The sequence below is a fragment of the Cardiocondyla obscurior genome, linkage group LG22 (assembly GCF_019399895.1).
Source record: "Cardiocondyla obscurior isolate alpha-2009 linkage group LG22, Cobs3.1, whole genome shotgun sequence".
Lineage (NCBI taxonomy): Eukaryota > Metazoa > Arthropoda > Insecta > Hymenoptera > Formicidae > Cardiocondyla > Cardiocondyla obscurior.
Window position 1 is genome coordinate 3,629,828 of NC_091885.1, and position 13,589 is coordinate 3,643,416.

Sequence of the window (13,589 nt, forward strand, 5' to 3'; positions counted from 1 at the left end):
ACGGCTCCTTGCGCGTGTTCGCGGCCAGCAAACGTCACACAGTAGAGAAAAAAGAATTGCAATGAAAGAAATTAAAAAAAAAAGAAAAAAAATGCAGCTTGCGCGAAATTAATATTCGTACGAATTGCCGGTCTTTTCAATGACGTAATCACAGATGCATTGGGTGTACGCTTTGTAATGAGAGAATGCTTCAAAAGTGTTTTCCAATAACTTATAACATTGCAAGCCCACAGTCGACAGTAAACGACGTTCCATTTTACCGCGCTGTCTGAAGATTTATTTCAATACGGCTTTGAGGGATTTAAAATCTCGCGCGTTGAAATTTCTTGGTTGTAGAAGCTTTAATGCGTCGAAGAGTTTAAGTTTTTTTCTTAGTGGAATTACTTCTTTTTTTTTTATTTTTTCTTTTTTTTTATATTTAAAAAATTTTTTTATAGTGAAGGTTTTGATAGAGAAAAATCACGCGCGGCACGACGTGTACGTATTTACTCCAATCGGGCGGACATACGCCGGAGGTTTTGGTCCATTTGTAGGCTGCGCGCCGAGCGCTGCCAAAAACGACGCGATCAGTTATGGACGGCAGCGTCCGTGGATCCCCAATAATTCCCCGCGCCGTGGCGGATCTTTGTTGGTTTGTAAAACTAACGTCCGCGCATTCCATTAAAACGGCCATCGGTATGCGCGGCAACGATCCCGTCTCGCCGGGCACGTAGACGAAACATGGGGCCGGGCGACGCGACGCTCTCATGAAATGGAATCAATCAAATATGAATCGGATGCACGCGCGATGACGTGCGTACAGACGCTTCTATCCTTGCTCGGGTTTTTTTTTTTTCTTTCTTTCTTTCTTTCGCATGGCGAAAGCAGGCAGCTTTCTCGATCCTAATTAATTTCTCAGTTTAAGGTCTTCAAATTACGTCGTCCACCTTATCACCCGTCCTCGTTACTATCAGTTTGTACTAATTCACGGTGCATTGTTCGCAGGTGAGACAGCGGCTCGCGAGCATGAAAGTAGAGGGCGGAGTGGCAACGACGACGGTCCTCCACAAGGTCAAAGTCAAGGAAGAGACGAAGGAATGCTGCGGCTACCAGCAGCCCTCGCCGTCGTCTACGTCGACGGCCACCACCGCGACCGTCGCGACGCTCACCGTCTCGGCCGTCTCGACGGCCACGGCGATCACCACGACTGTCACCAACAGCAACGGGGTCTCCACCGTGAACGCGAGCCCTTCGGCGACCACCACGGTCGTTGTCACCGCCGCTGCCACCCCCGCTCTACAATCTTCCAGTATTATTTGCCACCCGCCGACGACCGTCTCCAACGCCGTGGATTCCTTTCCGGTTGACCTCGACCTGAAGACCAAGAGCAAAGGTGAGTACCCTTAACTCTAAAAGAAATTTTACCCGCGTGGCGTTAATCTTGACCTCAGCCAAGATCGAAAATTAATTGTCTCGAAGGAGAAGCACTCGATCGTTGACAGTCGTTGTCGTTCTGAAAGACAATCTTTATTAAAAAAAAAAAAAAAAAAAAAAAAGGGTAAAAAATAAAAAGCGTTCGTTGAACGTTTACGGATGAGATTTCTTCGAAAATAAGTATTTCTAATTCTTAAGAAGACTGACGGATCGGTCGGTCAGGCCGACCCCATTTGCCAATGTGCAAATATCATTTGTATTGACCCATCGATTCCTCACCGCGGACTAGTTTCGCGTAATGTCATGCCTTGCAAAATGTAAACTGACGTATTGACAGATCCTCGACATGACATAGTGGAATTAAGTAGACTGTTGTTTCGCGGTACGCGGTTATTGCGGCGAATCCTTTCGGTCCGCGTTAAAAGGCGCAAAAATAGGTTTCGCGATATTGAAATACATGAAACTTTAATCGGCGATGTTAACCCCCGAACAATCGGTATCATTATTGCTTCGCGTTTAATTATTATGACGCCGCGAATATCTCTCGTTGCGCGCGATATGCCGACGTTGAGTTGTTAATATCCTCTTCACTTCCATCACAGTCGGCAATATGTTGTAATAACACGACGACGGAGTGACACGTGTCGTTTAAAAATTAACAACGTGGCCACTCTAGTCCATTTGATCTATCGCGCGGGCCGTAAAAAACCAAACCGTTCGATACCCGGTGCGATTCGTCGCGCAATTGCGAGCTCGGTGTTACCGTTAATTCAGAACTCGACTTATCGTTCGCGGCCGCTGCGCTGGACGGTGCAGGTAGCCGAGAGTCCCGGCAAAGTGCAGTTTATCTAATTTCAGATTCGTATCAGGGTACATTACCATTTTTCTTCTACGCTTAACGCGGATTGCAGCACTCGACGCAGCCGTCAGTCGTCACGCTGTCGTTTACGATCTGTCACTCGGCCAAGATCGCACTGCGCGACAGCCAATTTTAAATCGCTGACGAAATTATTAAGTTTTCTTTTTTTTTCTTTTTTTTTTTTCTTTTTTTTATCGAAAGTAAAACAGGCGCGGAGAGCGGCGGAAATCGTGGAGCTTAATATAATTTTAATTGAAATTGAACAAGACTGCTCCGTAAACAGTTTCAACGCTTCACGGCAATGTTAAATTTATAAGCGTGATAGAAAAGAGAAAAAGAGAAGAAAAAAAAAAAAAAAGAAAGAGAGAAGGTTCTAATTTTGAAATATATAATTCTTTTTCAACGTTTCGCCGCTTGTCGGTTTCAATCAAAGAATCGGGTCAAGTGACTGGTGGGGTCAGTTCTAATTTAATCATTTCGAAGGCACTTCAAAGATCGGATCCCGGCGGAAGCGCTCTTTTCGGGTCTCCGGAAGTTGACCCCGATCCTCGAAACTGAAAATTAAAAGGAACGACCTCGCCGATGTCCGCGCGAGAGCCCACGCTGTGGGCGCGTCGTACATTAGTTCGGAATATTGCATGGCGGTACCCGTATATCCAGTCCACGCGCTCTCGCTCGAATCGTACATTCAGCCCGAGCCGGTTATCTAGACGAGCGGCGAGCCCGCAGCTAACTTGGAAACCGGGGCTCAGGAAAAAAGCCCCTTCTGGCACATCAAAGCCCGTCATCGCGTCGTCCGAGCCCGCGGGTACTTCCCCTCCCTCCCTCCCTCTCCCTCCCCCCCCCGCTTTACCTCCTTTCCTCGTCTCGGAATCGGTTTTTGTTGATATAACATTACCTAAAATCGTCATGGAAGCGTTCGGCGCGAGGTGCGACGGCGATCGATATGAAAAATCCCTCGGAAAATGTTGACGGACGTTTTCCCGACCTCTCGCGCGGATGCGCCGGTGATTTCCCAATTAAGAGGAAATTAGAAGGAGAACTATGTATTTTACATTAATTATTATGTACCCCGTTGACAGCTAATAGAGCGGCTTGGCGGCTCCGTGCACGTCTATCACGGTCTTTAATACGCTTTTGGGTGCACGGGGGCATACGTGGGGATACGTGTGTGTACGTGTGCGAAAACGCGATACAAGAGATTGCCGACGAGAGTGGAAAAGAGAGAGCGCAGGGAGTGGCGAGAGGGAGAGGCAGGCGGGTGGAAGAGAGATAGGATGTGTTCCGTGGGGGATGATGGCGAAACTCCTGCGAGCAGTCAGTCAACTTGGTTGGCTTGGCCCGGTGTGTGTCGGTTAGGTTCGCTGCCTGACTGCCTGGTCCAGACGCGATAAGGCACGTCCGACACTTCCACTGGGATTCTGCTCGGGGCTGATATCATATCCGCCCCGCGCTACCGAGCCATCCCCGACGCTACGCCGTTCGAGGCGTATTTCGCGATAGTCACCCGCACACCTCGCGCGCTCGCGGGAACTTGCGGCTTACGACCTGGAGTTCGTCCCCGATCTAGGTCCGTCCTTCGACCTCGCGACCGAAGATTTTGGAGGAAAATTAACGGGGCTCGACGGTACCAGGTTACCGATGCCTGGTTATCGGGATAATAAAGTCAAAAGAGAAAGAGAGAGAGAGAGAGAGCTTTATTTAAAGCAGAATTTTTTTTTTTTTTTTTTTTTCTTTTTTTAGTTTTAGGGAACCAGCCTGCGTACGCGTTCTTTTCTGCGCTTATTCGAGTTTGAAGACATTTAAAAAAAGCGGCATTAGGCATCGTGACGCGGTGACTTTCAAGTATGCAACCGATCAGACGGGTGACCGGGCTGAAATCCGAGGATGACGTCCTCGGTTCTTAAGTAGCGCGCTTGCCTGCGAGATGAAATTGAACACATGGAGTCGCGGAGACGTCGGGATCGAGTCGGGGGGAGGGAGAGGAGGTCCCGCGAAGAAAGACGCGAGAAAAACGTCGGCGGCACCGAGGAAACGGCGTTCTCGGCGCGCGAGGGAGAGGAGGAGGAGAGAGAGAGAAAGAGAGAGGACGAAGGAGAATTCGAGAGCGGGAAGAGACCCGGTAGGGTAGGGATTGCGATCAAAGCCATCTGTTGCATTGTCCCGGCAATTAGGAGGCGACAGCTGAGTCCCACCGTACTTACTTCCAGCCAGGGACTCTCAGCCGCGTGGAGCACGTGCGCTTTATCGATCTCGCTCTCTTCGTACCCCCGTCGAACATCGCCCACGAAGACCACCTTGCCCCGTGCGGTTATACCTTGCGTACGGCTTGGGTGCGTAAGCCCGGATGCTAATCCGAGCGCAGTTGCAGTCGGCAGTTTGCGATTAGTACGCTCGCGTGTTCTTCTGTAAGCGAGTACACTCAACGTATCAGCGAGTCAAATAATTTTCGAGTTAACGTTACCCGAGCGATTTCAGGATTAATCGATAACGTTGATTGCGAGGATTACTCGCTCATTTAATATTTTCTTATATCCAGATAATCCAGAACTTGAGATAATATCAGAAATTTATTAATCTCGTCCTTTCGTTCTCTCTCTTTTTTTCTTTTTAATTTTTTATTTTTTATTTTTTTTTTTTTTATTAGGAGAGTTAAAACTTTATTATTTTTTTCTTTTTTTAATATTAGAACTCCGCGAGACTATTTGATGAAGGATAAAGATTGCTCGCGTTAACAATCGTTATAGTTTCGTAAAGTCATAGGAGTAAGAATCGCTGTAAGCGCTGCTAATTGCACGAACGGCTTACGTCAGCAGCAGCGAAAGTAACTCGGGAGAAGGTACGGTTGATTGACGTAACAGTTTGCGGCGAACTTCTTTATCGTTGCGGAATGCCTTAGCCGTAATGCGTGCCGCGAAGAACTTTAGATTCTCGAGGAACAGTCTGACGAGCGGGAAGGGCCCATTCGGCGCGTTCAAAGCGCGAGCATGAAGATGCACTTTTTATAATTCATACTTAGCGTAAAAAACAATCGTACCTAACAATTATACGTCGTTTATCGCGGCTCGAATCCTGTTTGTGCAAGCTAAAGCTGCGGGACGCTGGACACTCCGTTGGAAACGTGGCCGCGACGTCGAGTTTTAAGCGTAAGAAAAAAGAAAAATAGAAAATTCGGATTTGCGCGACGCGGATTTACGGGCGAAATCGTGCATCGCTCGAATATGCAGATATTATCACGAATAACGGATATCTTCGAGAACTCAAAGTAAAGTTTGGCATCGGGCGGTCGTGACGCTTCAGACGCCGCCTCGGGTTTCGCACGTATGCACGTATGTGTGTGTTTGTGTGCGCGCATATGGTCCGCAGGACCAGCCCACATGGGTAAACTTTGATTTTCTACTGCCGACGAAGACAAACGGGGCCGCGCGGAAAAATGGCTCGCGGCTACCGGTCACAATTTTCCACGGCATAGGATTCGTTTATGCGCATAGAGATATTCCATGACGGCCCGTGCTGTAAAAACCCCGAGGAGACGCCTGCACGTTTAACAATTATCAATTTCCACGTGCACTCGAAGTGGGAGGAGCTGTTTGAAATAAATTTGCACCAGGAGCCAAGCCCCGCGGAGCCGGTTCGAATATGCCCGGAATGTAGATTCGCTTTTTTTGACATTTAGGTTTTTTTTTTTTCCTCCCTTCGGAACGGCCGCGGCTAATCGCTGTATCTCCCGCGGTTCGCCAAGTTCTCAACCTTCCGGCTCAGCTTCCGTAATCGGGACGCGGTAGCACAGGTGACCCGGGTGAACGCTGCGCCGATCTGCTCGGCGGCGTCGGCCGCGACGGCGAGGGTGCTCGTCGCGATCAAACGAAATCGGGTGAAGAGACCGTTTCTCCCGATAAGCCTTCCGGGGGAGGATGGAGCACCGGGCGGGGAGATAAGGACGGAGAACCGCTGCAGGAAGTAACAGCTGGCCGAAGGGATAGCAACATCAGCAACAGCAGCGGCAGCGGTGGAGGCGGCGGTGGTAGCAGCCAGTACCATTACCATCACCCGGCTAGATACCTTCTCTCCTGGTTTCTTGTACATACGTGCACATAGGCGTGCACCGCGGCGCGCACACAAACGCGAAAGACGCGCGCGGCTGCACCGGCGCGCCCGAGGAAGATTGCACTCGTCACAGGGAAGTTGAGTGACAGTCGTGCGCAATCACAACGCGACGCTGATTAAACATTCGCGTGTCGCGCACATGCTCTCGCACGCCGACGGTCTTTAACCTTGGTGCACACGCACGTAGAGAGAACTTTGATAAACGTTACGGCGATGCCCGGCGCGGCATCTGCATCCAATAGGACGGTCCAATCCCGTACGTCTTTCTCTCGGCGCGCGGCTGATCCCTCCCGTTATTTACTTCCTCGGCTATTCCACTCGGTTATCCCGAGGGACTTTTCTTCTTCTTTTTTTTTTTTTTTTAACGATTCAGAGAGACCAAAACGATGATACGCCATCGGGCGCGTACGACAATTGATATTACAATTATTTATCTGCTTCGGTAACGAAATGATAATACCGCGGTATCGTTCCACGCGATAATCATGTTTGTTAATTACTTCATTACAATCTATTTACATAATTACATCGTTCACGTATTATTTGTTCCCGTATTATTATAAACACCGCGTGCATAATTGTAACTATAATTTTGTTTGGCGAATCCATTTAGCGCCGGCGCGCGTGCGAATTTTTTCAGATATAGGAGAGAGGAGCCGCTGGTCCGGCGAGAGTACGAGCTCTCCTCGCACCGGACCGTGATCAATCTTTGTTTTAATCGTGTGGACCATCCACTTAATCGGCGCATCGAGGCGTTCGCGATGCGAAAACGAGCGGGCTCCCGAATCCCCGCGCCCGCATAGATGCCATCGTTATGCCGCGGAGATGCACCGTCGGCTGATCTCGTATTGTATATAAAGTAATCGTCATTAGCGGTGCGTCCTATCGGCCCCGGCTAATTAAATCGTCCCGAATGGAAGCGTAACGGGAAAATCGTCGGGCGTACAGCGACAAATTCGGCGCAGTTCGTTACCGAAAAGGGGGGGGGGGAAAGGGAGGAGGATGTGCGAAGAAAAGCCTCGCAGCGGGTGTAATTAATTAAATCCGCGTCTGGCGTTTTACTTTGACTTTGCGCGCGGCTGTCGGGACGTAAAGCGACATCAACGTTAATAAATCGTGGGCGAGTAAACATTCGAAGTGCAGCGGGGGGAGGAGAGGCAACGTTTATCACATATTTACGGCGCGTCGCGATCGAATATTATTATTCCAAATGTTACGCCCGAATTTCGCCAGGTCGCAATTAACAAACGTTTCTATCGCGCGTCAGCGAATTAAATTCGCCGACAGATAACGGAAAGGAGCGCGCGACAGGCCGAACAAATCGACGGGGCCGCGGAGGGGGAGTGTACGGGATTTATTTGCACGTTACACGGTGAGATTCGCGTAGAGGCTGAACAAAAGAGCGGTACGCTGGCCGAAAGGGCCGTAGGTAATTTTCCCCTCTGCGATAATAATTCGCGTCGAATCGACCACTTCTTCCCGGCTCCGTGTCCTCGGGTATCGTCGGTGTGCAAACGCTATTTTCGCAATCGCCCTTTCCCGATCTTCGCCGCAGCCTCGCGTTTTCTGGGCTCGCCGAGACGATTTTTTCCGTGGGATATCACGGCGACGCGATTCGTTTAACTATCTCGCTTTTACGCTAAGCGGCGGAAGGCGACTGTGTGTACTCAGGCTCCTCGTCATATCGCATAAGCCGTGAGGTAGTTTAGTTTGTCGAGAGTTCAGGTACAGGTAATTACCTACTGGCTACCGGCGTCAGGTGGTAGTGACACGGTAGCGTCGACCTCCTCCTCGTTCTCCTTCTTACTTGCTCGCACCATCTTCTCTTCTCTCGTCTCTTTCTTTCTCTTTCTCTCTCTCTCGCGTTTTCTCTTCCTCCGACACGCCTCGGCTACGTATCTGCACGTACTTGCGCAAAAATAATTTGCGAGAATCAATTCCATTAGCTTAATGAGACCCGCCGCCGATAGATCGACCGTCTTATTTGACAGCTCTCACGCGCGCAGAGTTCCGCATTAATTATTCGGCCGTCTCGTTCGATGTCGCTCGCAATCTGAGGGTTAATTATTTCAACGACGGCAGGGGGAAGAGAGGACGAGAGAGAAAGAAAGGACGCGAGTTAGTTTTCAGGCAAACCAATAATTAGTTGCAGAAAAAAAAAATAAATTGTTTATTACCTATAAGCCCGATAGCTCGCGCTGAATTAATTACCAGCGTCGACTCGTAACATGTTTCATTGCGTCGACTCGTGTAGCCTTACGTTGTACGTTTCGCGAGATACCCGGCACTTTGATTATGAGTAAATTATACGGCCTTGTATAAACGCTGCGGCCAGTAAAAAAAAAAAAGTTCCTTAACGCGCGAATTTATTACGGTAATAATGCTTCGCGGAAGGGCAGCGGTCTTACTTCGATAACGCTGTCATATCGCGCGGTACACTTAAAAAAAAAAAAAACGAAATATACTCAAGTGGCAATTTCGGTTTAAATTTCGCCGAGGAATTTTACGCGCGCGTGGGAAACCTCGAGGACGGTTTTCCTCCGGATCAGTCTCGGACGGAGCGGAATTGAAAGAGCAGCTCGCCGGCGAGAAACCCTTCGTCGGGATCCGTCGATCGGCGTTGTTTGTGCGAGCGTCACAGGGAACCCGGTGCGCCTGTAACGTTTCGTTATCGGGGTGCTCGGCTTGCTCTCGCCGTTTTCGCCACGCATGCCGCAAGCGTTCCACGGGAGATAACGCGCCGCGCGCGCCGCACAGAACCGGGACAAGACAAGGCGGATGACACGGCCCGTAATTGCATGTTATCCGCTGCGTCCACGCGCGGGCGTGTCCGCGTGCATACGAGACGTGTATACAGAACGTCGTGCGCGGGTATGCACGGTTGTACGTACGCGCGCGCTTGTTCGGAAGAGTGTTTGCGCTACCGGATCCCCGGTCTGCCCGTTCCACGTGCCCTCGGTGCTTGACGTTCCACGGATACGCGACACAAAGGCCGCCTGTGGCACCGCCGCGCTTTTCCGACCTCGGACTAACTTTTTTTTTTTTTTTTTTCCCTGACCCTTCGAATGTAAATGATACTTTGCGCGCTGGTGCCCGCCCCGCGGCTCCGCCGAATGCATTGGACCCAAGCGCGATGGGTCAGCTTCACTCTTTGGTACCGGTCGGAATAATGTTGAACCCTGGCAAAGTCTCTTACTCGAAAACGTTAATCGCGAACGCTTCACGTCCTGGAATTCTTAATCGGGATGAAAATAGTTTGATTAACGATCGAAAAACGAAAAAAAAAAAAATAAAGAACCAAAATGCCTGAGGGATGGTGATTCTCGTTGCAGCGTCTACTGCAACGCGAGAGAAGTCTTCGCGGGAGGAAACGGCTCAGCCGGAGGCGCATTCGCCTTCCTCTCAGCATCAAAGGGCCGGTCAGCAGAAGCAAACAAACGGCCCTCGATCGGAGTACAAAGGCGCGTCCGGTTGCTCTAGGTCTTCTGACAACGACAGCCCTTTACCTTCGCAACCGCTCAAGCCCGAGGTGGTCGAAGAAGGTGCGCCAGGTGCCGCGAACGTCGGGCCTAGGACGACGGACGAGCAGAGCGATGGGGTTGCCCTGGCGAACGGCACCGCGTCCAGATGCGTTAGCGGGATTTTTGCTGGCCACAGCAAGCTCAAGAGGCTGCTGGGCACTCTGGTGCAATTTGCCACCGACATCTCCGCCGACACGGGCGACACGGTGCGCACGCTGGTGCTCGCGCTTCTGGTAGGTGCACATTAAATTATCCGCGCTTTATTATTATAAATTTATTGTAAATTTATTATAAATTTATTATAAAATTATTAATTAATTTTTCTTTCATTCGATTCGCGTATTACACCGCGCTCGCGAAACTATATTCCAGGATAATTTTTTTTTTCTTTTTATAACGATCAATAACAGGATTGAAATTTTTTTTTCCCCAGATACCAGTTTTATATTACCAAGGTTGATTAAGAATTTTTATTTTACTGTCGGACGTAATATTAATTTGATAGTTTGATATCGATGAAGATCTCATCGTGACCAATTCGACACTACCGGTAACACCGCCGCCGCGAGAAATGCAATGCGTGGCAGCTTTTTAACGGCATTTCCCCGGTCACATTTCGGCGATGATAACGTCACGAAAATCCGCGGTCCAATTGTAACAAGCGTCAGATAAAACAATTCCGGTGCAGTGTGCATGGGTGCATGCGGCGGCGGGATGAAAAAAAGCATAGTTAATCGATGCCGGCCGTACCGTGTCGTTAAACAGCTCGTAAATATTCAAAGTACGTACATAATGCATAATGTCGTCGTGTGTACCGAGCGTGCATACGTCCCGGAAACGTGACATCTGGTGACCGTGCTTAACTGTAAAACGATCGCGGCACGTGACAAACGCAAAACCAAATCCAACCCGAAGCCGAGCGCGGCGCCCGCGCAACTCGTTCCGGAAACGCGTTACGCTTCGGGATCCGTTCTTTTTGCCGAGGATTGAATTACAACGCGGCACCCGCCGTTGTCGTTAATTGCAGAGCGGCAGCATGACCGCGGAGGAGTTCCACTCGGCGTTGCAGGAGGCTACCAACTTCCCGCTGCGAAGCTTCGTCCTGCCGTACCTCAAGCACACCCTGCCCTCCCTGCAGAGGGATTTGAATAATGCGGCCAGAGCGAGCAATCAGGTAAAGTCAATTTGCTACATTTTTACTTTATCTATTAAAAAAAAAAATAAATAAAATAAGAGAACAAAAAAAAAATACTAAATGGTTAAAAATCGTCTTGAGTCACCGGGGCCAAGTGTTCCATTTCAAGATCAATGATATACGAGCGACGTAACGCGATGCGAGCATTACGAAATAGGGAGAGACGGACGGGATATCCCAGCGCGACATTACGCCGACGTCCTAAGATATGCGGTCGCGATCTTGAGCAAAGGAGGATCACCGCAGTTTGTTATGCAGAAACCGGCTCATACTCTCCCGAAGATGCCGCACGTGCCTGATGTCTCTCTCGCTTTCCATCTCGGCCCCTTTTTCCTTCGCTCGCTTAGGTCGCGCGCCGGACCATAAATTTGTATGCACTACTGCGCTCGGGCGAGTGCAACCGCCCTGAATTCTTTCGCGCGTCCGTTTTCCCGCGACATCGCGGCCACGAAGCACGCCGTTGAAAATAATAGACGGGCGGATTCATCCGAGGGGACTAGGGGTATCTTTATTTCTCTTTGTCCTTTCACGTTCTTGAGAACGAGCCGTTTCTTCAATTTTTCTTTTTTTTTTTTCCTTTTTTTTTTCTTTAACGTCCGCGAAATAAATTATCGTGAATATTAACGTGGACGCCGTTCAAATTCCGAACTATCGTCGATTTCGTTACCGCGATTTCGAAATGTCACGCAACGTAATGCTTGAATTTAGACTTCGTTTGTAATGAAGTTAATGTATTAATTAATAATTCATTAGTTAAATTTTAAACCGAGCTCGGAGCGCCGGCACGTCAGATGTCAGTTTCCCAGATTATAAAATTCATTTTCCAAACCGGCTATCACGACGGTGAGCGCGCCGTCCGCCGCTTTATTTCTTTGCGCCGGTTTCAGATTTCAGTCTCCGATTGCGAAATAATTAATCCCAACGACGTTCGAGAATTTTACAAAACACGTGCGGGTTTCGAACTTACAAATGACGCCGGCAGCGTCTCTATTTTTTTTTTCCCTCTCCCCCTCGTTTTATCAATCGCCAATCGTGTCGCCAAGTGCCGAATAATGCAAGAATTACAAACTGCCGCCGCGAGCGGCGAATCGATTTTAAATACATTCCGGAATCTGCGTGAGAAATTGCGTGTCAGGCTCGGGATACTTGTAACGAGCGCGACGCGAGCGGCGCGGGAGGACACGGTAAAATCAACAGAGGCAAGGCTGACCGGCTGGCAGATTGTTTTAATTTCCCAGGCTACTTTCCGATCGTCGGGTGGGAGCACGCAGCTCGGTTCCAAGATGGATGGACGGATGAACAGGCTCGATGTGTAGCGCGAAAAGGGACGGAGGACGCGGCGGGCGAGGGGTGAACAAAAAAAAAAAAAGAGAGCGCTACGATTTCCCACCCTTCATCTCGAATCTTTCGCCGACCCTCCCTCGTCGCGAGCGCACGCGAGATGCGGGGCCTCGATAATTCGCGCGACATCACGCGTGACACGCGATGGCTTTCAGCGAATTACATCTGATTACCTCCGATAGCATGAAAAATAGCACGTCCGGCCTTCTCGTTGATCCTCGCCTCGGCGAAGCGTTTTTCTGCGCGGCGAATTACGAAAACTTACGGGAAGAAAAAAAACGCGAACGACGTCACTTTTCTTTCTTTTTTTTTTTTTTCCTTTTTTTGTGTCGTGCGAAGTAATAACTTAGGCTTTGGAAAGAATCGCGGTCGGGGAGGAACCGATTAAATAACGTTGCATTTTGGAGAATTATAAGGGAGCTCGGAACTGTTCGTCTGTAATGTATATAATCTCGTCCTTAAAATTACCCCTCGCATACAATTTCTCGCGCTGAATCCGTGGATGTACGATTTAATCCGGTATACCTTGGCCATCCGTGCACGCATCGGCTGGTCTGAATCTGGTACTTGCAATTATTTATCTGTTAGAAAAAAAGAGAAAGAGAGAGAGAGAGAGAAGGGGCTTCTATGTCGTATTTTATATCGGGCGTTTATGCAAATTTACGGGGAATTAACGTGAGAGAAAATGCATTAACGCTTTTATATGCGTTTCCACCGCGGTTATCACAATCCGCGGCGTATATTAAAATTAAAACTATTTGCGAAAAAGTATCCCTTCGACTTGTATATTTTCACCGTGCACTCGAACGTGCACGAATATCTGCAGCCAGGTGAACTCGGGCTATTTTTTAGAATAAAAAAAAAAAAAAACAATCTACAGCAATAATTTATTCGCGCAATCGTCAATCGTGAGAATAATAAAATATTAAAATTATATGACACTATTTAAAAAATAATAATAATTACTTTCGCAAATAATAAATTGCGATTAGATGAGCTTTGGGCGATCAAGCTTGCAATCGATTGATTTGCGGAGCATTGTTGGGGTTGAATTTCGTCGTGCAACGCGAGCCGTGTGAAGCTCATTGCATTCGATCGATTGATACACATCGCCACCTTTAATTTCCACGACGCCGCGAAATTCGAGCCCGGT

The 13,589-nt window shown here is 48.9% G+C and overlaps 1 protein-coding gene across 2 annotated transcripts in view; it reads left to right on the top strand.

Moving 5' to 3' along the window:
- Nvy (CBFA2/RUNX1 partner transcriptional co-repressor nervy) overlaps positions 1-13,589 on the top strand; it is a 39,822-nt gene that overhangs the window by 19,716 nt on the left and 6,517 nt on the right. For both annotated transcript variants that reach the window (XM_070671252.1, XM_070671251.1), the window contains exons 2-4: positions 985-1,372; positions 9,712-10,133; positions 10,928-11,074. In XM_070671252.1, the coding sequence (XP_070527353.1) occupies positions 1,006-1,372; positions 9,712-10,133; positions 10,928-11,074 (936 nt within the window). In that variant the 5' untranslated portion in view covers positions 985-1,005. The remainder of the gene's footprint in view (positions 1-984; positions 1,373-9,711; positions 10,134-10,927; positions 11,075-13,589) is intronic.